At 42.5% G+C, this 25,221-nt stretch overlaps 1 protein-coding gene across 1 annotated transcript in view; it reads right to left on the reverse strand.

Annotated features, from left to right (window-relative positions):
- LOC138588911 (collagen type XIX alpha 1 chain) overlaps positions 1 to 25,221 on the reverse strand; it is a 129,627-nt gene continuing 104,406 nt past the window's right edge. Inside the window, exons 31-50 of the mRNA XM_069659163.1 lie at positions 24,536 to 24,640; positions 24,329 to 24,382; positions 22,726 to 22,779; positions 21,948 to 22,001; positions 21,750 to 21,803; positions 21,216 to 21,260; positions 18,981 to 19,031; positions 18,806 to 18,850; positions 16,765 to 16,791; positions 15,492 to 15,545; positions 12,640 to 12,684; positions 12,267 to 12,311; positions 12,107 to 12,169; positions 11,622 to 11,657; positions 10,104 to 10,148; positions 9,466 to 9,609; positions 8,359 to 8,425; positions 8,123 to 8,260; positions 4,005 to 4,082; positions 1 to 101 (exon numbers count right to left, since the gene is read on the reverse strand). Of these exons, the coding sequence (XP_069515264.1) occupies positions 1 to 101; positions 4,005 to 4,082; positions 8,123 to 8,260; positions 8,359 to 8,425; positions 9,466 to 9,609; positions 10,104 to 10,148; positions 11,622 to 11,657; positions 12,107 to 12,169; positions 12,267 to 12,311; positions 12,640 to 12,684; positions 15,492 to 15,545; positions 16,765 to 16,791; positions 18,806 to 18,850; positions 18,981 to 19,031; positions 21,216 to 21,260; positions 21,750 to 21,803; positions 21,948 to 22,001; positions 22,726 to 22,779; positions 24,329 to 24,382; positions 24,536 to 24,640 (1,305 nt within the window). The remainder of the gene's footprint in view (positions 102 to 4,004; positions 4,083 to 8,122; positions 8,261 to 8,358; positions 8,426 to 9,465; positions 9,610 to 10,103; positions 10,149 to 11,621; positions 11,658 to 12,106; positions 12,170 to 12,266; positions 12,312 to 12,639; positions 12,685 to 15,491; positions 15,546 to 16,764; positions 16,792 to 18,805; positions 18,851 to 18,980; positions 19,032 to 21,215; positions 21,261 to 21,749; positions 21,804 to 21,947; positions 22,002 to 22,725; positions 22,780 to 24,328; positions 24,383 to 24,535; positions 24,641 to 25,221) is intronic.

Here is a 25,221-nt window from a genome sequence, read left to right on the forward strand (position 1 = left end):
TCATAGGGAAGGAAGGAGACAGTCACTGGGGTCACATGTCCCGGGAGGTCCGCGGGGCCCCGGAGAGCCAGGAGGACCCTGCGCAGGGATCCCAGGATGGCCTGGGCAGAGAGTAAGACATTATTAATTCAAACGCCAGGCTGCAATTTAGCATCTTTCCCTGGAGCTTTAAAACTCCTCCTCGAGGTCTCAGAACTTTATTTTGCACTTGTTCACTATTTCTTGACATTTCATAAACTAAACACGAGGAATAAGTTGCAAGTGTTTTATGGTTTTATCGTTAAATTGATGATAGATTGATTGTATGTGATTTTGCATAAATTTGTCTCTTCCATATTGCGGCATTCATTCTTAATATATTGTGATATTATTTCCAGCCTTAATTCTCCTTAAAGTGGCAATCTCAGTTTCGTTCACTTTAGCAACACCTGTGGCGATAAACGGTAACTGCTGGAGCACACTTCCCAGATATCCAGACAGTGCTGCATGTGTGACGTCCACGGTTGGCTCCGGTTGTAACTCTTGAGTTTGCCTTCATCTGAGCATCGAGTTTGTTTCTTTTTCTTTGGATTTTCACTTCTTGTTGAAGTTGTATCTGTAGTCATCCATCTTTTCTTTGTTTGTTCAGCCATAGTAGATTACTGTTTACTCGCAACACTTGCAGAGAGCTGAAAAGCAGCCGCTTAGCTCCGCCTACCCTCTCTGGCAGACCAACCACTGCTGGCTGATGGAAAACGTGTCACTGACTCGGCGCTGCTTGTGATTTTTTTCCACAAACTTCGCCACAGACACCCAGTCTGTAATACTGCAAATGCAAAGGCTTTCATCAGTGGGCCATAGGCTCTTTCACCATTGTGTTACCTCATTCAGCCATAGATAGTGACATAACAGAACTTTATTTAAATAAAAAGATTATCACTTTAACTTCACTATTAGGATCGTTTAACTTTAACGTTATTTAGCAACAGCTTGCTGACGTGGCTAACAGTCCACATTGCCTCCTTGTGTGTCATATCCTGACTACACAACACAACCACACAAGCAGCAGTGACTATTACAAAAAAGAACACCTCCTGCAGTCCAACCACAGGAGAGCCGATGACATCAGTCAGGCCGGTCACAGCTCCAGGGAGCGCTGCCTCCTCTACAGTTTACACAAAAGGAATCGCAGGTACTCTCGTCCTTTTCCTCCCCCTGAAAACACAAGTTGCCCTTTTCATCACTGCGACATCCATCTCCTGCTTAACTACTCACACACAAGCTGTCCACACGACTATGTTGCTTTTATACTGTCGCTATCAGAACAAAGGTGCACAAAGTAACGATCATCATCAAAGGATTTTTTACCCCTAATTTGTTCAATGTGCGTGTTTAGGTGGCTATTTAAAGCTGTTAGCTCTCCCTGCTAATTAGCTACAGCGCTGAACTTATGCCCCACAGGCGGGCATGACTTAGTAACAGCAACGTCAGGCAAAATTACTGTCAAAGTCTGTCAGCGTGCAAAGAGGAGAAGACAAACACAGAAAACGGACATGGTGTTCAGCCTCACATTAGTGACTTGGAATCAATCGTAGATGTTTCCAGCTTTTTCTCTGATGTTCTAATGTCCTCTTGTGCACCAACAACAATGACGTAACGCTTGCCTCGAGGGCTTTTTACTCCCTGATAGTAACAGTAAAATTGCAGTTGTGTAATTCACTTTTAAGAGACTCATACATCCAAATGACTATTCACATGGAGGTGGTCAAGGGGGGAAGCACTCTCTGTGGAATTCAAGAGGTACCAGGCGTCCTTCATTCAAGGGCCAAGTGCAGGAAGAATTTGATTGACAGAAATAATCCTCTGTTCTAGTTCTACAGGGACATGCTCAGGGAAAACTAACGCAGTGGCCACAGACTGTATAAAGAAGTAGAAGCAGCCATTGATTCATAGATCCTGTAGATATTTTGGCCGTCGCCATCTTGTTTTTGGCGCCAGAAGTGACCATATTTGGACTAGAGATGGGAGGTTGGACTCTTTTTACTAACTCGTAAAAAGTGAGTCACTTACTAAAGAGAGTTGTGTTTCTGAGTCACTTGAGTTACCCAGAGCTTGAATCCCCAGCAGGCCCTTAGAGCATGCGCACTAGAGGCTTCAGGTTACTTTAGCTTCAAGTTTAGCACTTTGCTAATATTAATGGAGATCAAATTTAATCCTGCAGCTCTTCTAGACCTTCTGATTGTTTTTGGACATAAATGATCAATTACTGAAAGCAAAGCGAGTCACTTCGCTGGGTTTGTGACGTTCGTTTTCCCATGATTGTGTTGGGGAGAGCAGGTACTGAGTGAGTAAGTCAGTGAGTGATTCGTGTAACTCGAGTCAACCCTTCAGCTCAGGGCAGAGAGCGAGCTCCGGGCGCCGAGCCGTGGGAGCGAGGCTTATACAGTGGTCTCGCCTCAAATTCGCAGTTTGCAGTGGCTAGTAGCGGGTAGAAGGGGTGAGTCACTGAATGAGTTAGTGGCGATGAGGACTTGTGAGTCCCGAGGTAGTAAAAAAACCCATTAGTTTTGAACGACTGACTCATGACTCGCACATCACTAATTTGGACAATGGATGGGTGGATATGCATTGCTACATCTCTGTCTTAGTTGACATGGTGGTGACTTATCATTAACAAGAAGCCAAGCCCTAAATCATACCCTGCTTTAGTGTCATTAGCGCTTCTAATGAGCGTATATAGAGAACAACAGCACTGAGACTGTATATATCACTCCGCCTCAGAACACATTTATTCTAAATACATTTAAGTAATGTTACATGATTAACATTAGAGCAAACCCTCATTGTCTTGATTGTAGTTGTAGAACTAGTTTTGTATAGGAGCCAAATGAAACTAGAACTCATGAGGAAAATGTCTACTGAGTTAATAACTCAAGGGAGAAGTGGCTCATTTGCTCAAGTGTAGGCGCCCCCTGCTGGCCATTAGAATGAATGAACATTGAGGCACTTCTGCATAAGTTTAACTTTTAAAACTAAGTGGCTGAACGCACTTCTTATATACAGTCTATGGCAGATTGGTAATTCCTTCAAATATGTGAAAACACCTGAAATCTAGTTGTTCTCCACATGCACAGTAAGTAACAGGAAGTTACTGTGGCCTCCTGAAGGTAATGTCTTTCCACAGCTGTGAGTTGTCCTCTCCAAAAGTTTTCTCTGCCCTGCAAATGCATTATGCACCACACAGATAGAATGTGTGACTTTAGGTTCAGTGATAAACTCCGACTGTCGCAGCCTGGAAGTCACCGAGGTTCTTTCACTTCTCATCGCTCCATCAGGGCATGGGGAGTCATTTTTTAGTTCACAGGAGCAGGGGACATGCTGACATCTTGGGTTGTGTTCAGCGAAACTTTTGTTCAGGACAACACCAAGACCGGCTTTAACTCCACATAGAGGACGTCATTGCTCAGTCACTGCAGCATTTTGTCCTCTATCGGGGTCCAATTTGTGTCACAGCAGCGCCCAAGATGCAGAAAACATAATGCCATTTGGGAGCCGTGTTTATCTCCTACATGCTGAGATACCGAATGAAGGCTGAAATAGAATTCAAGGTCTGAGACTTTACACAACACCAGCTCTCTGATATCACAGTGAGATACACTAAACTTCTCTGCTGTCATTGGACAAGTAAGGAAACTGGATGAACAGAGGTAGATGTGGAGGAGATGGGGCTTTATGTGACCAATGGGGCATAATTGAAACTATTTGGCTGATACAGTCACACAAATACTTTCCTTCCTTATTAAATGGAGATGTTTACAAGGTTAAAAACTTTAACAATGGATCACATGACTGTGATGATCACATGGAAATCTTTGAGATACAATTTCCACAGTTCTACCTCCTTTCTTCTGCTTGGTCCACTGATAGCTCAAGCCTCCATTTGATTGCATATTTCATATCACATAGGCCACCTTAAACTAAGTGTTCACAAAAGGATGCTCCTAAGTGTGATGTGCAGGTCTTACCTGGTGGCCCCATGACTCCTGGATCTCCTGGTAATCCCAGACCGAGCTGCCCTCTCTCTCCCTTCTGACCCCTGTACCCTGAGGACAGACACAACAATATGGGTGAGCAAAAATACTGCAAAGATAAAGAATATCATCGTGCTTCCACAGAGTGTGCAGTAATGTTAGTAAGATTAGCACAAGTGCCATAACGTGAGGATGCACTTTTGCAACCATTATATCTGTTCAGGTACTCATACATGATATACGTATCTTGTCACCACGGCAATGTCAGGCATCAAGTCTGCACTTATTTTGAGAGAAGCAGCTTTTTTAGTTGACTTTGAAACAGACTACTCAGGATTCCCTGTTTCAGTCCCAAACCCTTGAATAATAAAAGTACATGCTGACATCCTGTCACAAAAGAAATCATCAAACAGGCCATCTGTGCGTTAGTGTTCCAAGAAGGAGGCGTTGCAGGCTTGTACAGCTTTCTGTCAACAATGGGGCCACAAGCTTCTTTGAAGATTTCAAAAGAGAGCAAAGAGGCTTCTTTCAATCTGAGGTCAGATATGTGGGTCACTAAAGGTGTCAGCGGGTGGAAAAACAGGCTTAATCAAAAGTGGAATCATTCATAGAAAACAAACAGATGCAACAGATGCAGAAAACAATCATGTGTGTTCATGACAAACAGACTCAGAGATGTAAGAAGACAGCTTTGTTCTATCAGCTAAAGAAAGACTACATTATCACATGTTTATATTACGTGCAGTCTTTGCTGTGATTGTGATTGGCTGCCGCGTGCCTATAAGATGAAACAGGCATGCTGTGATCAACACATGGGCATGCTTTGTCTGATGAATGAAGCAAAATCAAAGCACTAATCTACCAGTGAGGGTAACATGTGCACACAGACATGTGATTCAAAGGCTTCTCACTCCATGCACAGCCTGCAAGTCTTTACAGTTACAAACAGCAGCATACCAAGTATGAATCTGAGGCGCTGCGAAAATATTTCCCCATGAGGCATTTAAAGTAATGGAGTCTCAGGACCAGCGGTTGCATGGAGTGCATCAGAAACATTGACAGGAGTATCAAGCATCGCATCGCCTGGCCCAAAGGGGAAACGCTCCAACGCTTACATGTCAGTGAAAATCTCAGGGAGGAAAAAAAAAAGGCTTATGAATGCTCTAAAACGGAGTCTCGAAGAGAGAGAGGGGCTATCCACACATTGCCGCAATAATGAGACTTCTTTCAACACTCACAGAGCCTGGGGCATTCATTCAGGGAGGAGACGTTCCATGGAGAAAAGAGCACTGTACCTTAAGCAAGAAAATACTGAACAGCACACAGGGCAATGAGCTTTGGTGGCACGCTGGATTGGTGCACTCGAAAACGCCGTACTGTGCCTGTATTTGGTTGAAAAGAAGTCGTTTCTTGGGGCACTAATGGACAAATATATTAATATAAAATTAAAGATTGTTTTTCATGCCCTGATTCATAGGACTGCACCTGTATACGGGTGTAAACAGTACTAACAGCAGTATCTATTTTTTCATGCTGTGCATTACAAAATAAAAAACACCTTTTCTTCGAGCAGCTCGATCAAACACCATTACTGTCAGACATTTACTGATATTTCCACATGGTACAGCACAGAGCAGAGCAGCCTGATGTAATAAAAGGCACTTTGTTTCAGACAGTATTCATAAATATACAGAGTGCACTTAAATAGAAAATTAAAAATGACAACAACAAAATGTAGAATGGATGAAATATGCACTTAAACATAATGACTAACATCAGAGAGTACTTTGATTACGATGCCAAGAGATGAATAGAATCATAAATGAGCACGAGTTTACAACAAAGGAGGAAAAAAACAAACAAAAAGAACGGCTGCTCTTCAGCGTCCTTACGGGTGTTCTCGAACAACTTGAGACTTTCACCCATGAGAAACAAAACCATGAGGGACAAAAAAAGAGAAGGGTTATTTTTCTCCATAAACAATTCATCTTGGCATATTGGAGAAGAAGTCAAATTGGAAATTCCAGAGGAGCAGAGTCTCCAGCAGAGGATGACGAGAAATAATGAGGAAATATTACCCCAAACTCTCTCCCCAGCTGAGTGGAGCACAAGTCAACAAAGAAAAAATTAAGAAGTTGTTGAATTTTTGATTTATCAAGGGAAATAACTTTCCTCTTTGTTTTCAATAAATATTTATTGCAAAGCTGCGTTAAAGAATCACCTATAAAACACTCTGTTCAAGCATAAAAAAGGAAAACAAGCTAAACAAAATCCAAGACATGTGTAATGCAAAAGGCATTAACACAGCACAAATACTTAGAGGAGGCGAGTAGTTGCCAACTTTAACTACATTATTCATGAAAGAAAGCAGCATTTTAGAATATAGCAGTGGGTTAAATGGTCTTGAATAATGTGAGGTAGATACAAAGCTCAAAGAGGAGGCCAATGCAGGGGTGCTTTGATCTGCACCGACACGAAACACACTCCTCCTCTTCTGAAGTTAAGATACCGAAGTTCTTCTGCAGGCACAATACAAATCTAAGCAAGTTTGAGGTATAAAGCCTGACCAGCAAACCATTAGTGTTGTGTGAGCAGTCAGTAACACTTTGATAAAGAATGTCCACTCTCTTTTCCTGACTATGCTCCTTTTTGTACTTTACAAGCTTTCTGTCCTGGAGTGAGGTATCAATACTGAGGCTCTTTCCTGTCCACATTGATACTACTTTCTCTTATTCACAGCCAATTCTTCGTTTGTCTTCATATTTCCCAGAGAGCCGCTGTGCACCACACTCCTGGCCTTTCCTCTGCTTCCTGCCCCTCAGTCTGCATTGATATATGGGTGTAAGCAAGAAAGAAAATACCCATGAATCCCTACGAAATGCACGTGTCAATCTACATTTGTGCACCCATCCCCCTATCCAGCTACAGCTCAATGTTTAAACGTCTGTACATGCAGAAATGTTTAAACCATGGTTAATAACAACCTGCAGCTATACATGTATGGTACAGCACATTGTCGTTGGACTACATTAACTTTTTACAATTACATCAGACAACAAAGGGTTAATTAGGTCCACCAATGGCCTTGAGCAATGAAAGGTTAAGAGTGTTATTTCTACTTTAACAGAAGTGGTTATTTTTAAAAGGTTATTTAAAGTGATGATCTCAAAGATTTCAGTTTCATTCTCTTTGGCGGCACCTATGGTGATAAACGGTAAATGCAGGAGCACACTTCCCAGATATCCAGACAGTGCTGCATGTGTGACGTCCACGGTTGGCTCCGGTTGTAACTCTTGATTTTCCTGGCTGACGGTCGCTTTCCTTTTTAGACTGTTTGCTTCATCTGAGCGTCGAGTTTGTTTCTTTTTCTTTGGATTTTCACTTATTGTTGAAGTTGTATCTGTAGTCATCCATCTTTTCTTTGTTTGTTCAGCCATAGTAGATTACTGTTTACTCGCAACACTTACAGAGACCGGAAAAGCAGCCGCTTAGCTCCGCCTATTATGCTATTATGGGGAGCTAATGTCATTATGGTAGGAAAAAATTTAATTTCGCTCTGTGCCTTTGGAGGGCGCTATCTGCTTCTTTAATGGGTCCTGGAAAACCTCCGCTAGACGACTCAAAACGCGTCATCTGGCGGAGGACAGGGAGCTCGCTAAAAAACACTTCCTCAATCTAGGACGCCGCCTCTGATGTCATGTCTCGTTCAAAATCGTCAGGTTTGAAATGCAGACTACAGACCTGAAGATTTTTTAGACCATCCACTGGTATATTCTCATCGTATTTCTGATTATGTCCCGCTCCGAGCCATTGCCTGCAGAAAAACGGTAGTATTTCACTCCAGCGTCTCTCGCTGGGTCGTTCCTTTCAGAGGGAGGGACGCAATGCATGCTGGGCATTGTAGGAATGTAGAATGGGTGAAACCACGAGCTGTTTGGACGACTTTCTCCAAAGTTATGGCGCCAATTTAAAATATTATTGTTTCTATTGATTACAGAGAACACAAGCTTTGACTGACAGAGGCTTTTTCCAGTGATGAATTGCTCCTTTAAATGAAAATCTTCGAGATGATCACTTTAAGCCGCTCAGTCCAGCGACCTGAGTTTTCCTACCTTGAGAACCAGGAGGTCCAGGCTCTCCTGGAGGGCCTTGTAGCCCGTTCTGGCCTGGAGGTCCTGGAGGACCTTGGATTTGTGAAGCTAAGATGCCTGCAGGTGTCTTCTGTGGCATGGCAGTGCCCGAGAGCTTCTCTGCAAGGTAGGACAAATAAAAACGCACATTAACAAAGCAGAAGAAGTAAAACGAAGAGGAGGACAACAACACAAATTATGTTGAGATTAATTCTTACCTTCAAAGACTCTCAACACTTCACTCCTGATGAACATTTTGAGTTCCTCCATGAAGCCAGGATCACCCTGTGAGAACAACAAGAGGAAACATTGTCAACAAAAATGCAATTAAGAGAAAACAGTACGCCAGCTTTAATTCACAACGATCGGTTTCAGTTTTTAATCACTGCATGAAAATCAAATAGATGCCTGACATTTATCCTAACTCAAAGACTTCCACAACAGTTTGTAGCAACCATCTGTGCTGAAAAACAAAAGCAGGGAGGAGAGATCACAGCAGAAATTCTAATTTTTTAGCTCTTTCTATTCAGTTCAATCCCATGTTGCATTATAATAGAACATCTGCGCCTTAAAGCCAGCTAGAAGTAAAATGGATTCAGTCGGGGAATATTAAATTAGATGTTCTTTCTCCGTAAAGAGACTTCTTGGTTATACTGTCCAATTCTGTAGTAATGCATTCCTCTGCTTTAGAGGAAAAATGTAGCCTGTCATATCATCTCTGTGTGTCTCTAAGTGTATGTATTATAAAGGCACATATATATATATATATACACCAGCATATTCTCTGCCACTCACAGGATGTAGACACCTAAAATAACGTGGTTAGAATAAGACAGTATACTTTATGTCAGGCAGGTCACCCTCTCTCACAAATATTGTTACAGCTTTCCGAGGCTGCAACAGTAACAATGGCGTAGCCTTGAATCTTTGCATTCAGCACAGGTTTTTATCTCTGCTGTGAATGTTATATAACTGCTGTGACTGAGTACAGTATGTGTAAAATGTCTGTGACACACGGAGGTGTTTTCACTGCTCTGCAGAGCTCCAGGCACGCCCACATATCTCTGTCTTTCTCTCTGTCTCCATCTCTCTCTCTCCCTCTCTGACCTTCTGTTGGGCCTGGATGAGGAGTGGGAAGCGTCAAGCAGAAAAGAGAACAGCAACTTCTCTTGCACAGACGTGTTTGATGTTTCATGCAGAAATCTGTAGCTGCACCATTTTCCACGCAGAACACTGAAGTAGTTACACAAGCTCAGGAAGGAAGAGCAGGCTGATTAAGGTTTTTTCATGACCTACGAGGATGTGTTCGCGTATCTACAACTTACCAAGAGGTTTGCGCTCCCCAGCTGTCCCGGAGGGCCCGGATCGCCTTTTCGGCCTATTGGTCCGATCGGTCCAAGAGGGCCAGAATCTCCTGCACGACCCCTCTCGCCTTGAACGCCTCTTTCTCCAGGAATCCCTGGATCACCCTGCAGTAGAAGCCCAATCATGTCTCAATATGATGCACCAATGACCTAACTGATTAGAGCCTGTTGAGTTCTACAGCACAGCAATAACTACTTTCCTGGCTGGGATAAATAGCACCACAGTGAGCATTACTCACACCCGACTATTACTTCCCATGCTGAGCACACTAAACTATTTCTGCTAATGTGTCCAGTCAGTCACCTGTCCTGAGGTTCTGTTAGCAACCATTAAGCTAAAAGCCACATTTAGCATCCTTCATTTGCAACAGATTACGGCACGAGTGTGACAGAGCTGTTTAATTTTGCCTCGAAAAAACACAATGGGAAACTGCACTGAGCGTTAAATGCCTTTATCTGGTGCTTATGTGCTTGTGGGGATTAGTCATATTTGTGCTGAAGTGAAGACTTTCATTACTATTCATCAGAAACCTTTTTTTTTCTGTGCATTACAGTCGGAGTCGGCTTCTCTTTAGGAAAACAGGAAAGGCGCTACTTACACGTTCTCCTTTGGATCCTCTGTCCCCGGTTCTACCCGTCACTCCCTTAGAAACAAAAGCAGATAAGTTTGTTTGAACGCTTTGTTGTCAAAGAAAAAAAGCAAAGGCAAAAAATGTGAATAAGCAGAAAAAAGAACACATAGAATATATTCAGTCATTTAAACCGAGCGTATTGGCATATTGCTCATATTCAATATTTGCAGAAGTCTCTGTTCTGTCGCCTGAAGATAAAGAAATATAAGAGCAAGCCTTTCCTGAATTACTTGACTTTGAGAAACGTCCACTTTTCAGATGACTCTGCATTGATTGATTCTTACTCAGCTCAGGTGTATTGGTTGTATAATATGTCCCCCGAATAGTTTCACCTTCTGCAATGTCACCGATTCTCTGCATCACTCCTGCCTTGTCTGAGAGAACGCCTGCTTTCCCAGCAGCTGTCTTTACTGTACGGAGGAGCCGGGAGAGAAAATACCTGTCTGCGGCTTCATGTCACAACATTTTGTGCCTTCCAATCCCTCCCTGTCACTCCTCATTGCTTCCCTTTACTGTGCACGCAGCAATTCCACTGGGAGCATCTTTGTATCAATTTCCTGCTGGATTACAGGAGCCATGCAAAAGACAATCTGGCATGATGTGGTTTTAAAACGGGCATCTCTTTGTGATGCCGTTCTCCCCTGCCTGCTTTAATCTGCCGCACTCTGTATTCCCCAACGCCTGATGGGAGGCTTAAATCTATCATCTTGCCCACTGAAATGTGCTTCCCTGAGCATTACATTAAACCTCAAAGCGGTGCGCAAGACGTCTGGGAAAGTGAGCAGAGCCGCCTGCTAGATGGCACTGTTGCCCCACCAAAACGTACAAGGCAACAAGGCAGAAATACTGGAGGATGAAACTGTGGAGGGGCTCTGTGCAGTGCTGAGATTTTGGTGGAGGAATATTAACTAATAATATTATTAAAAGAATAAAGTGGAGGGGCTGTCATTAAGGTGTTAACGAAAAAAACGTGTAAATCAGAGAACAAAACAGTTACACTAATAGTCTAATCAATTTGGTATCAGACGGTATAATGTGATGGGAATGGCTTTTCATAGCAGAACTGTTCTGCATGCTGTGAGCCAAACGTGTGTGTACTGAATAGTGTATAATATATTTAACCAGTCACCTAAACGCAAACTTGTGGTGCAGTGTTTGCTTCCATTTGAGACAGGTTCATCAGGCAGGAAAATGCATATTTAATCTAAATGTCTACTGCCCTCTATTACAAACATTTTATCATAGCCTGAGAGCATTAACTGTATAATTAGGGTAAAAGACTAAAAGTCAACAAAGCTTTAAATCTGCAGGATTTCATTTCGTTTTTATCGTTAAAATCTCAAATATGCAAATAGGCTTAGTGCACTCAGGACGCTGTAGCTGGAGGGGGGGGGGGATAAAAATCTGCTGTGCCATCTTTCTGTAGCTTGGCTGATGTAAAGCACTTTTCTATAAGGGGATTTGCGGCGTGTTCGCACCACTCACCTTGTATCCAGGAGTTCCATCTTTTCCCGCTCTCCCCTGCTCAGAGAGTGCAACACAAACAAAGACATTTTGTATCAGCTCCCACCTTCGATTGGATCAGCACTGTTGCACTCCTAGTAATCTCCACAGTTAATGAGATATCTCAACCAAGGGATAATGATCCTGATTGCTGTGCGAACACTGTTCCATTGTGCGCTTACAGGGAAAATTACAGAAACCATCTCTGATGGTAATTACATAGAGGAATGTAATCATCAACAGGACAAGGGACTGCTAACATAGGTAGTTTGTCCATATTGTCCTTGAATCACATTCCTTTATTTTTCCATATAATGGTAACACAACTGTGGGTAAATGTGCTCATGTTTAGTTGCAGTATGTGATTCAAAGCCCTCTTTCCAGCCGGACATTGCTGAACGCCGCGTTGGCAACATCTAGAAGTGATTATATATGCAAGAGCAACAGAATTCATGTAGCATCCTTACAGCAACACCTTGGGGTCCCTCGGGCCCAGGGAATCCTGTCTCTCCAAGCGGCCCCCTCTCACCCTGTCAGAGAACAGAGACAGCCGATGTGTCAGTCGGCAGTGACAAAGGAATGACACGTGGATTGACAGCTCAAAGAGAGTTAGAGGCTGCTGCTCACCGGTTCTCCTGGGATCCCTGGCTCTCCACGAGTGCCGGGCTTCCCCTGTCAATCACACACATAGGGAGAGAGAACAGGTCGTGTTTGACAGGTCCTCAATGGAGTCATATCTACTGCACCTTCTGCAGCCTCCCATTTATAATCCACCAACCAGCCGACTAGAGCTGCTCAGAGATTCAACAGAAGAGGCCACAGGTTCGTATCCAAGTTTGTAATGGAGGCAGTGTAGCGTTGTGGGACTTCTGGTTGAATAGCTGCTATTCTGTACACTTTATGAAACATCATCGACTTGTTGCCGGCAGCAGACTTAAACAAGACAGATGATTGATCAGGGAGGACAGTAAATTAATAATAATAAAAAAACCTCACTTACTGAAGGACCTGATATTCCGGCAGGACCAGGCAAACCGATATCACCCTGAAGGAAACATTGCAGATGTGTCAGAGAGATGACGCACACAGAACATAAAGAACACACATGCATCACTGTCATTAGAGGCAGACACATAGATAGTGGTATTACAATCTGCCTAAACCTGTAATAATGAATGCTCCTGGGCTCCTTACTGTTTGGACCAATGCAAATAAATACTTAAACGCTGCAAGTATCTACTGAAATACGAGTCATGATAAAAAACCTTCTTATGAACTTCTTCATATTTCAACAGTAAACACTTTGCATATGTCTCATCTTTGACAGTATTCCCCTTAAGGATAAATTACTCTGGATGTCACAAAGACACACAACACACATAGTAACACACGCGCAGCACACTGATGTAAATACAGGAAGTTGTGAAAAGTTGCCGGCACGGCGAGTTTGTTGAAGATAGCAGCATTTCCTTGGGTAGATGCTAAACAGCTACATCGATGTTGTTGTTTGACTGTATAACCAGTTCAAAGATTTGGAATTCTCCAAAGCATAACACTGTAAGTTTCCCCGTTGTGGGATGAACAAAGGATTATCTTATCTTATTTTATAATCTCTCAATTAAAACAATAACAAAAGAAGTAGTTTGGTGATGTCGTGATATATACACTGGGATCATGGGAGTTGTTGTCTTTCCTGTTAATCTTTCTGACATGCAGAAGTGATGAGGTCATGTATTATAGTTTTATTCACATTTAGTCTGTGTTTTCTGTGTTTCCACCATAGAAAAAGATGGACAACATGACAGCTCCCTAAAAGTGAAGCCAAACCCTCTCTATTGCCCCCTGCTGGCTGGCTGCAGTATAGCTCATAAAGCCCGCCTCCTCCATGTTAACGGATGGGACATGAGTCAAACTATAAAACGAAAATACACGTCAAATACATTTCTGTCATTATAGTTAGTCCTTGTGTTCATTTTTCTGACAAGTTTATTTTTAATTAGTTATTTGATGCTGTAAAAATGATGATTGACAGCTCTGTTGACAAATCCGGCTCCTGCAGCTGATCTGTTCCTGATGAGCAGAGTAAAGGAGGATCGGCGAGAGGAGACGAAACTAAAACAATCACTACAGTTACTGAAGTTTACATATCTGTGAACATCTGCTTCAGAGCAACAAAAGAAGCTGTTCTGCTGTTAAACACGGCGGCGTGGGAGATCCTTGATATTTTTTAGGTAAGTTAAGTGTGTGTTTTGGTTAGTGGAAGTGGCGGCACCACCCGTCGATCTCTACTGTGCAGACTCTGGATCCAAATGACATCCACATCGCAAGATGGCAGCGCTTATCACGGGGCTATTTTGGCTTCAATTTCATACAATGAGAGCAGATGGAGATGCGTCGTTGTTGGAAATATTTAGGATAATATCAATCTCGGATCCCATCGGCTATAGTCTGAGGACGATACAGCCTCTGGTGACAATGGTAAACATGCCGGGCATGTAGCCAATAGTTAGTGATAAAGGATTTCCTTTTCTGCGTGCTGCATTGTTTACAGAAAAATACATTTTAGTTTAATTAACGGGTCTTACCTTTGCCGAAATTTCAACATCATGATGCAGATTAGTAAAAAGTCAAAATGTAGCTTTATCAGGTCCGTCCTCAAGAGGAGAAGAAAACTACTTTTAAATTGCTCGTTTGTTGAACGAAGGGTCGGATCGATCATCTCTGGCTTTCGTGACACAGCGTCAAGGGAATTTATCTCAAGTAGAATTTTAGATCTAGAACAGATTGTCAGCTGAACTTGCTGCAGATGTCTGTTTATAGAGATTAATAAGAAGCTAAATCATTGTCAGATCGCAGCTGATGGGAGCCGGGATGTAATTAAAGTGGATTATGTTCCGCCTGCCTTTTCTCTCCAGACGGACTGTTTTTCCAGCATATGCCACAGCCTGCTGATTGGTCAATATTACTTGGACTACAAATGTAGTACAAGTGGACACCAGAACACTTGCCGTCCCTAAAATCCACATCCCTGAGATTAGAATAATATAAGGTTCTTGTTGTTTTCAGATGTTTTAATGTGGCAATGTTACCTATTACCTAACTTCAAAAGAGACCCATAATGTGTTTTACTTAAACACCTGCAAGAATTTTAGCTCGATATCCCCTTTCAGAAACTAACTCTTTATAATTTGTGTTATTGCATTGATGGAGTTCTGACAACCACAGGAAATAGACTTCATGTGAGAATGTGTCAATGTACCCAGAGGGGAGGGCTGGGGTTTTGTTTTGCTTTAAGATCAGGGGCGGTTCAATTCTCTTTTATGTTTGTTTTGCGTTTTGTTATTTATTTCTTTTCCTCATCCTTTCTATATTTATTTTTTGTCACTGCCTTTGTTTGTAGACATTTTGTATAAATTCATTATTATCATCTATACTGCTTATCCTGTTTAGGGTCGCGGGGGGCTGGAGCCTATCCCAGCTGTCATTGGGCGAGAGGCGGGATACACCCAGGACAGGTCTCCAAACAATCACAGGGCTGACACATAGAGACAGACAACCTTTCACACTCACATTTACACCTACGGGCAATTAAGAGTCACCATTGAACCTAACGAGCATGTCTTTGGACTGTGGGAGGAAGCTGGAGGAAACCCACACATGCACAGGGAGAACATGCAAGGACCCTTCTAGCTGTGAGGCAGCAGAGCTAACCACTGCACCACCGTGCAGCCTATTAGAATCTCAACTATTGAAAAAAAACCCAGCCATTACATGTTCTGTGGGGAGAATAAAGGACAAAGGAACCACTTTCCCACCAGGTGAGGTCATAACATAACAGCTACGGTTGCTTACCTTGGAACCAGGTAGACCTTCAAGCCCGGGTAATCCCATGGCCCCTGGTTCCCCCTGTGGGAGAAAAACACACCACCTGCTGTGTCAAGACAAAAAAGGCACTTCTCATATAGATTAGGGGTTGTTATTTTCCCCTTTTTGCAGCCAAAATAAGGTTATTTCTGTCTCAATAGGAGGGCGGGCTTGATGATGAGCTAGCAGAAGGTAAAAGGTATCATTATAAAGCTGTCGGTACACATTACGCAAATACAAGCAAATATAGATCAAAGCTACGTGAAGGCGAGTAAATTAAATTCTGCAGGAGCCAAGATTTCACACTTTTCCATCTCTCCTCTAGATAATCTTGGTGGGGTATCAGAACAACCCTCCACGTGTCGATATGAAGATAATCCTAAGAGGACCATACTTCAGTCTGAGTGCATTAATATTTTATGATCTATGTCACAAGCTGTCACACCTTGTAGGCTATAGATGGAATACAAAAAAAAAGCCCCATTTGGCAATCACAATCAGACTAGCTTTCTGCACTAAAAATAGAGCCCCATTCCCAGAGCTGGAGCAAGTGATGGCCTCTATCTACCTCATCTTGCTCAAGCTGCCATGGAGAAATGCCATTACACGGAACAGAGGGGCAACTGGCGCTGACATAGACGGATTGTGCAGGTAATTGTCACACATGTAGATTGTCATGAATAAGCGAGCGCGGGTAAAGGGAGTGAGGGGCCCGGCCGGAGGATCAGCTGTGAGACGGATTGGGGCAATTCCACCACAGCACTGAAGCCGCTCACACAATTTATTAAAATGTCAAATTAGCATCGTGGTGAAAAATCACTGTGCCACAAAACAATAAAAAATGCAATTGGCCCCGTGAGAATAAAGAATTCACGTTGACGGCAGACGTGTCGAAATGTTTCCGTGTCTGTGTGGATTGTTTTCAGGCGTCAGGACGGAGGAGGAGGAGGTGGTGGGGGGGCATTTGAGGTGCAGAGTGAGTTCATAGGTTCCCACTGGCAAGACAATGTGGTACAGCAGTTTCACATTTGCAGGAGACATGATCGTTTTTTTTTATGTTGTGTGTTGGAGCTCGGCTGAGAGTGGTTAAGTGCTCAGGCTTCAGGCTGTATTGACTTCTGTTGTAGAGAAACCACAGAGACAATGATAGAAAGAAACTGGCGTCTTTGCTTTTCTATATTTTCTCTGGTTTTTGGGCAGCACACAATAATAGACAAATATTTCATAACAGTGCACTCAAGAATGAAAAGCTTCAACTCACTGAATGTCCGTCGTCTCCTTTGGGACCCTGAAAAGAGAGAAAAAAGGACGTATTACACACATGAATGCGGCAACCACTAGCACACAAATCATAGATATAGTCTGAAATGACATGCAGCTGCTATTTTTTATCGACGTTTAAATTCACCATTGCTTCTCTTTTCCTGCTATTTCTGTCAGTAAATCACGCTTATATTGTGATACAGGTAACTGCGTTTTTCTCAAGCAAGATATCGATCAGATCATATAATCCAGCCGGGTTATCTCTCATGCTTTAAAGGGATAGTTCCGATTTTTGGACACCAAGTTGTATGAAGTACCTGCAAGTGGTGTAGTGAGTCCCGTGGTCGGAGTTCTGGCCAAGTGAATATAAAATAAGTAGTTCCAGCGAGATACCAGGGTCAAATGCCTCCCGCAGGCAAAGGTGATCCATGTCCAAAACAAAATCAACGTCCTAAGATTTCACATACTGCCCCGTTTTTTTGGCACAATTTTCTCTCTTGACAAATCCAGTATCCCTACGCCTGCGGCAGGCAGTAGTAGCCGCTTCACGTTGATTCTGACTTTATCGCGTCTATCGTTGAAGTAAATATGTCGGTCTGTGAAAGTGATGAGGAAGATTTATCTTTAACAACGGATCCAACGGAACCTCTCAGGGCACGATCCGTGTCAGGAAAACGAGGAAATACGTGGGGTGGAAGTTTTTTATTACTACAGCCAGGAGAATCAGAAATTTGCACCCTTTCGACATGTATTTTCCTCTGTGACAACAAACGTCGTCTCACAAGTTTCCAATTCCAGCGTGTTCTCTTAGAAACAGCTGATGGATCACGTCACCTGAGAAACCGGCCTGCCGCAGGCGTAGTGATACTGGATTTGTCAAGAGAGGAAATAGTGCCAAAAAAACGGCACAGTATATGAAATCCTAGGACGATGATTTTGTGTTGAAAATGGATCACCATCGCCTGCGTGATGTTTGTGTAGGGTAAAACGCTTTGGTTTCATGACCCTAGCATCTCACCGGAACTACTTATTCTACGTTCCGAACCGGCCAGGACTCCGACCACGGGACTCGGTGAGTAAGCTAATAGATTGGTCGATTTCAGCGAAAGCAAGGTGTGTGTAGAAACCTGCAGCTGTTCTGAACGGCCCATTTCAGAGGCGATCTTTTTAAACACGTCATTCTATGAGAATATCCATTGAAAAGATATGGACCCTTTAACAGTGAGCTAAACTGGCGCCCCCTAGATTCTTATTTAATATACATAAGAACTTATATGAGATAGTTGGGAGGCTATTGTGGATTAAGGTTTCCACTCGCTTTAAAAACATCAGCCATGCGTGTACACATTTTCAGTAAAGCATCTCAGCCTTTGTTCCACCCTAAAAGAAACAAGGAATAATTGATAAATTAGGCCTCTCGCCCCTCTTAACACTGATCCAGATGCTTTTTTTCTGATTGCTCCAGTGGAACTGTTGGGCTGTGATGGATGCAGTAAAGGGAAAAGCACCCTCATGATTTAGCTGGGCTTTATGTGCATTGTGCACTGGGGATACTGGAGTGTCTATTTCATGTCACCACCTTCAGTGTGCACCGTGGTGGATGGATCCCTGCAAGGCCTGCGAGTGAGTGTCTCCCAGGACCAGATAACAAACTGTCTGATAAGGAAGAGCAGGAGAAGGCGAGGGGAGGAAGGTGATAAGCAAATCAGGTCACTTCGGGTTTGCACTGTGCAGAGCAAGTGAACTTCAGAGTCCATTTTGCATATCAATGATGTTGTGTGTCCTGGGGCGGGTCAGAGACACCTGTTAGAGAGACTCGAAGCCTCCTGGCCTTCACCAACCACCAGCTCCTCCATGAACATGATTGACTGTGATAGGAACTCTGAAGTGGAGATAACACTGGAGGGCTGGTCAGGTTATTTGTTATTCTGCTCTCCCAGGTTCTGCGGCTCATACAGTATCAACATGCCAGTGTGCGAGTGTTTCTGCTCGGCACAGTGTAAAGGATTTGCTTCAGGCATAACAATGATTCTGCTTACCGGAGCACCCGGAGCTCCAGGTGGTCCTAAAATAGCTCCACCGCTCTGAAAAGACATTTTTAAAAACACATTTTAACGACAAGCACAAAGTCTTTCCTGCCAATATGATTGAAGACACCGAACAATGCATTCAACGGATCACAATGACTTTATCACTCAGTTGAATAGTATTTACCTGCAGCTTGTACAGGCTGCTCATCCCATTGCCCTCCACATAGGGAACACCCTAAAACACAATGAACAGTCAATCAGACGTCCCCTCTCACAGACTCTCCTCTCTGTTCTGTGAGTTTCAGGCACCAAGAGTCTTTACAGAAAGCTGTACAGTAGGTCCAGAACAGTTATACACTGTTAAGCCTTTAAAAGCTACATGAGAGGGATCAATAGCTCATTTGGTGATTACACAAAGAGAGGAGAGAGAGAGGAAAAACAGAGAACAGTAGACTTAATAATCCTTGAGCCAGTGGTAATTCAAAAAACGAGAGTATCTCAGAAATATAAAAGAGCGCACTGATTAAAAGAGATTGCGGTATGAGAACTCGGTAATCTAGTCTTCTTTGGAAGTATTAGAGCATAAAAGAATGTTTTTCCCATGATAGATTGGTAGAGAGAAGCTATTGTAAATGTATAGGGAGTCAAGGTTCTCATTTAGAAGCAAGCGGATGCCTGTGCCCTTTTCAGGCCACTGAGCCATCCCCTGTCCTCCCAGACCGCAGTTTATGAGACCAGGGTGTGGGGGGTGGGGGCACGGCAGGTTCAAGGGGACAGCTGATGAATTATAGATTTGCCTTTGGAAGTGCTTACTCACTGGCCTTTTAAAGGAGGGGAGCATGATTCAATGCCAGTGAGCAGGTCGCCACAATTTCATCACATTTGTACTTGTTTGTCAGTTGTGTTTTACTTGTTTCTATAAATACTGGTAGACTGAGTGAAATGTAAGTGCAGTGATGGTCTAAGGCGAGCTCCAACCTTAACTTGATCTTGGGGTAATAACATCTCAGGATAGTGCTGAAGCAAGCAAGAAAAAAAGTAATGTTGCTGTACATTCAACATATTAAAACTGCAGCTATTTTCCTCTGATGTCATGCTCAGGGTGGGAAGCTTTAATGTAGTATGAATGTTGTACTGCAGTTTCTCCCAGGTGGGGAGACAGTTTAAACATCCAATCCAATCCAACTTTATTTGTAAAGCACTTTAAAACAACCACAGACGACTAAAGTGCTGTACAGAAGAATAAAAGACATTAAAAAAAACATACATAGAGGTAAAGACAGAGAATCTTGGTCAGTAACTGAGAAGAGAATGGATAGTGAAAATCTGGGGGATCACCAGGCCATACTTCAAATACAAACAGCATATATGCTAATGCAAAAGCTAACGTTACACAACAGCTAATGTTAGCATTCAGCCGCTTCCTAGCTATAAATGAACATTTGATAGTGTTAGCCTCCATAATAGGATAGCAAAGAGCTAAATTTCAAGCTAACGGTAACATTAGCCAGCTAATGGTGGCACATTTTCCATGTTTCTCGCTAGATTAGACCCTCTTGTCAACTTTTTTTTCTTTTCTAAAAAGCGACTAGCGACAACTTTAGCGACTTTTTCAGACCAATGAAATATATTATATTGTAATTTATTCCCATGTGTCATGGGAAGAGTTGCTCTCTCCCCTCTTGTCCTGTATGCAGCTGCAGCACTGTGCAGGCAGTCAGGGGCAGGCAGGGCTGTCCAGTGCATTATGCAAATGAATACGTAATGACGTCACCAATATGCAAACAACTTGTAGCAATACTTTAAGGTAAAATGAAAACTCGTTACCTCCTGGCAGCTTAGAAACAAAAGGTATATTAGCATTCAACCAATTGCTAGCTAACATTACTTTTAGCTACGTATTTACACCTTTCCTACTATATCGCTTGCTTACGTTAGCTGTTGTTTAATGGTTGCAAATTTGTCATCAGTTAATTTATGTTACCCAGAAGTAAGGCCCCATATCGATCAACAGCGATCACGATGAAAAGATAACGATTTGTCAGATTCCTTTTTTCATGTTTCATGTTGAAACACAGCAGCAAAGACATTATAACAGAAATTGAGCTTCCCACCCTGAGCATGATGTCAGAAGTAAAATGGCTGTAATGTGAATATTGTGAACTTTTTAAATAATTATTAATATTAATGGTTCAGCTTTGTTTTTGTCCTTGTTATTAGCTGTTATGTCTAATTCTGTTTAGAGAGCGAATAAAGCAGATTCTGTTTCAGAGGCTTGTTTAATCTATTTTAATCAGAATGAAGTAAGTCAGTTAAAAATAAACTAGATTTAAAGTACAGGTAGCTGGTGATAATAAAAAGTTCCCTGCTTTTTTTCGGGTCATAGATTCTGACTCCTGATGAGGCAGGAGGAACTTACCGGCGGCCCTGGAAGCCCTGGTCTCCCCGGAGGTCCTTCGTTTCCCTGCCAAACACAAAGCAAAGGAACTCTTAATCATGCTGGTGAAAATGGAAATGTTTATCACAGTGCAGTCCCATGCTAATGTAATCCAGTGATATGGGACCTCATTTGCCAACCCTGAGAAAAAATAAAAACAACCAGAGATTCTTTTAAGAGATCTGGTTTCTTTGTGGAATTTAATCTTTAGCATCTTTATTACAGGACCTCGGGTCATTTCTTTTTATTAAACAAATATATCAGAAGAATTTATGATGAAACTATTTCTATTTCATTGGAGAAAACTGGACAGTGATGTAAACTACCAAACAAAACCATTTATTTATTACAGGCTTTGAGCTATGGCATTCAACTAACCACATCTGTATGCAAATTTGCAAACATGGAGTTTTAAGGAAGTCATTGTGTGCACATTCATCCACTGCATACTGTAGATAACAGCCAGGAAGGCACACACACTAATTACATTATATAAAAAGTGGTAAAACTTCTTACTCTGTCTCCTTTTCCTCCCGTTTGTCCCATCGGTCCTGGTCTGCCCAAAATCCCCTGCAAACATAGAATATTCCTTACAACAAGGTCTGTTTAAGCAAACAGCCTCACACATGTTGCAATAAAATACATCTATTACTATTAAAGGGTACTTTGTGTATTAAAAGATTCAAAGAGGTTCTGTTTAAGTAAGCTTCTTACTGGGGCCCCTGTACGACCGGTCACGCCTGGAAGTCCCGGTACTCCTGAAGGCCCCTGGAGAAGACGCAACAGCACAGTTTGGTAAAAAGTATTTATCAGAATGTAAAAATATTTTTAAAATTTTAATGAGATGGGTGATGTGGGCATCTGGTCCTGCTGAATTACCAAGCAGTGGTAAACCTTTGGAGGAATATGTAAATTTGTGGTCTTATCAAATGTGTTTTCTTAAGGCCTGAAAGTAGAAATCTTCTATTCAGCGCAATCACTACTGGGATTATGTTCATATTCTCTTAGATGATAAATTATTGCACTGTTTTTATATTTAAGAAATGGAATTGCATGAGCCCCTGTCAACGATTTCTTCAACCAATCTCTAAAACATGCTTTTATTGAGCCGATAAAATCTTATAAATAGTGCTGCTGCCATTGCGGTTCAGTGCTGAAAGTTGACCTATGAAACTCTCCTCAGCTCCTCTGCAGAGTGCCTTGTTTTTTTAAATAGCACACACACACACGCACGGAGGGCAAGCTAGGATCTTTATAAAGTCGCTCCTCAGAGTGCGAAAGATAGGGCATGGTGCACACGCAGCACAGTGGATTGCTTTTGATAGCTTCTTTTGAAAGCAGACCTTCAGAGGCAGACGAGCTTTATGATGAGGCAGATGTTACAAAGTATTTACATTCTTTTGAAAAACCTGCCTCTCAAAGTCACGCAGACTTCCGCACGCTCGGATAACTACTGGATTAATTTCGTTAGATGAAACTTTTTTTCACTCACCTCATCACCTTTATCTCCTGTAGGGCCTGGGAAGCCTCGTTCTCCTTTCACTCCCTGCAGGATGGAAGAACCAGAGCGAGCGAGCGAGCGAGCGAGAGAGAGAGAGAGAGAGAGAGAGAGAGGGGAAAGTGAATGTTCTTCGCCGAAACATGAAAAGGCCCTGAAACTAAAAAGCTGATGGGTGTAAACTTCAAAATGTCTCTTCCTCTCTCACAGCGCCAGACGTGAAATTGCCTGGTGGTACAACACTGTATCCATAGCAACAAGTTCTGCAGGGAGCACATACAGTAAAGAGTGTGCGTAATAATATGAGGTGTACAACAGCTGCTTGGGCTTCCAGAGATAATCCAAAAGGCAATTTATGAAAAGCATTTGTCAATTCACATCTCTAAGCAGATTAAACACACATTCAATAAACAATAGAAAACACTGAGGTTATCAGAGCTACAAATTATTTTGTTATGCTGAGAAACTAAATATTTGATTTACATTTACACAAAAAAACACATGGCGGGAAGTATTTAAAGTGAAAATCCAGTGTTTAACCTCGTAAACATCTCCATGTGGTGTTTTTCACGTGCTACAAGACATATCAGGGACAACGTGCTTTTAAACTGCAGTGTACCAAGGACAGGCTGAACAACACGTTTTCAGATTGGCAGGTTTGAAACGTCACAAACCTAAGGAGCCAATCCCGTTAATGAATGGTGTGACGCTATGCATATCATTATGTGCAGCCTAATTTCTATTAAGGCAGGGACGTGGATTCCTGGGATGGCAAGTCCGTTTGTACAATGCTTGTAGTCCGAGTAATATTGACCTATCACGTATCAGCAGGCTGTGGCGTACGCAGGAAAAATAGTCCATGTGGAGAGCGTAATGACTGGCTCCCATCGGCGGTCATCCGACAGAATTTAGCTTGTTAATCATCTCTTTAAACAGACATCTGCATGCTAACTGCTAACAATCTGTTCTAGATCTAAAATTCAACTTGAGATAAATTCACGTGACGCGGTGTCACGAAAGCCGTTGAGCGTTTAGATTTCTCAACGTCCTTGAATGCATCAGAAATCATCGATCAGACCTCCGTTCAACAAACAAGCATTTTAAAACTAGTTTTATTGCTAAAGTTGTTTATTGCTAACCGCCGGCTACATCCCCGGCATGTTCACCGTTGTTGTCCAGAGGCTATATCATCATCAGACTATAGCTGATGGGATCCGAGATTGTGTGCAACCTATGGCAACCACTTCGGTGATGCACGAGCCAGCTGTAACCGTCATAGTAATTTTTGCAAACAAACTACTGACTACTAACGTTAACGTTACTACTACTAATGACTACATTTCAAGCTTGCTAAGTTTCAACAAGTTGCCACTAAACGATGGCAGAGACGTGTTTCGTTTTTGTGACGGAGCGGGCGGTTAGAAATTTGCATAGAAGGCGGTGACTATGCAGATTCAGGAATTTTTAATGAGGTAGAAGGAGGAGATGGTAATTTAACATATTTTGCAGAAAAAACATATCAGACACAATTTATTATTTCAAGCAGAGTATTTTATATGTCTTAAAACATGACTGGAGCTGGTCTAAAGGTGCCTACCTTTGGGCCTTCTTTCCCAGGGTTACCCATAGGCCCCCTCACACCTGGATCCCCCTGTGTTGGATTAAAGTACACAGTTGTAAGCACGCTTGCACTCTTATAAGCAGCCCCTAGAGGAAATTTAACAAGTGTCATGTAATGCAAAGTAGATAACATGTTTATAGTGTCGGCTCTAAATGGCCTGCCATGATGATTAGTTACTCGTACCTTTTCTCCCACCAGGCCTTCTACACCTTGCGCTCCAGGGGAGCCCTTCTCTCCCTTCTGCCCTGGAAGCCCTGGGACTCTTGTCTGGCACGAACTGCAGGCGTTCTGCCAACGGAGGAGAGGAAGGAAGCAAAAGTGGTGGCGCAGAAAAGATTTCATCAGGCTGAGCTGCATTTTCGCCCTTTATTATGTCACATCCCCCGGGTGGAGGACAAGACCCCAACTGACATAAAGTGTTCTCTAAATGTCTTCAGAGCAGAAATAATGTGAACCCACCAACAGTGTCTCCGAGAGTGTCTCTCTTCTCGGTGAGTGGTGAACTTTGTCAAACTCATTGACTGTGACATTTAGGTGAGAATCTTAAATATCATGGTCCCTGATGCTGTGTAGATATAGGCGCTGCACCTTCCAGGAAACACGTAGGAGCTCTGACTTATAGCGAGGCAGGAGACGCAGCTCTATTATACCATTACAAAGCAGCATTAAAACTGAGTCTGAAATAAACCTGTATTTAATTTTCTTAAATCTCCAAAGAAATGTTATCAATAAAACAAGATAAGAACATTCTATTGTTGCGAATAAGAACGAAAAGAAAAGTAAAATGTGTTTGGTCCTTTCTGTGGGTGTCATCAAGGTGTTCAAAGTAGTAATTAAAGTGCCTCTAAGCAACTCTGCTAAAGGCTGCA

The sequence above is a fragment of the Semicossyphus pulcher genome, unplaced genomic scaffold (genome assembly GCF_022749685.1).
Source record: "Semicossyphus pulcher isolate SPU_LCO1_2020_fin unplaced genomic scaffold, fSemPul1.0.p SCAF_12, whole genome shotgun sequence".
NCBI classification, from domain to species: Eukaryota; Metazoa; Chordata; class Actinopteri; order Labriformes; family Labridae; genus Semicossyphus; species Semicossyphus pulcher.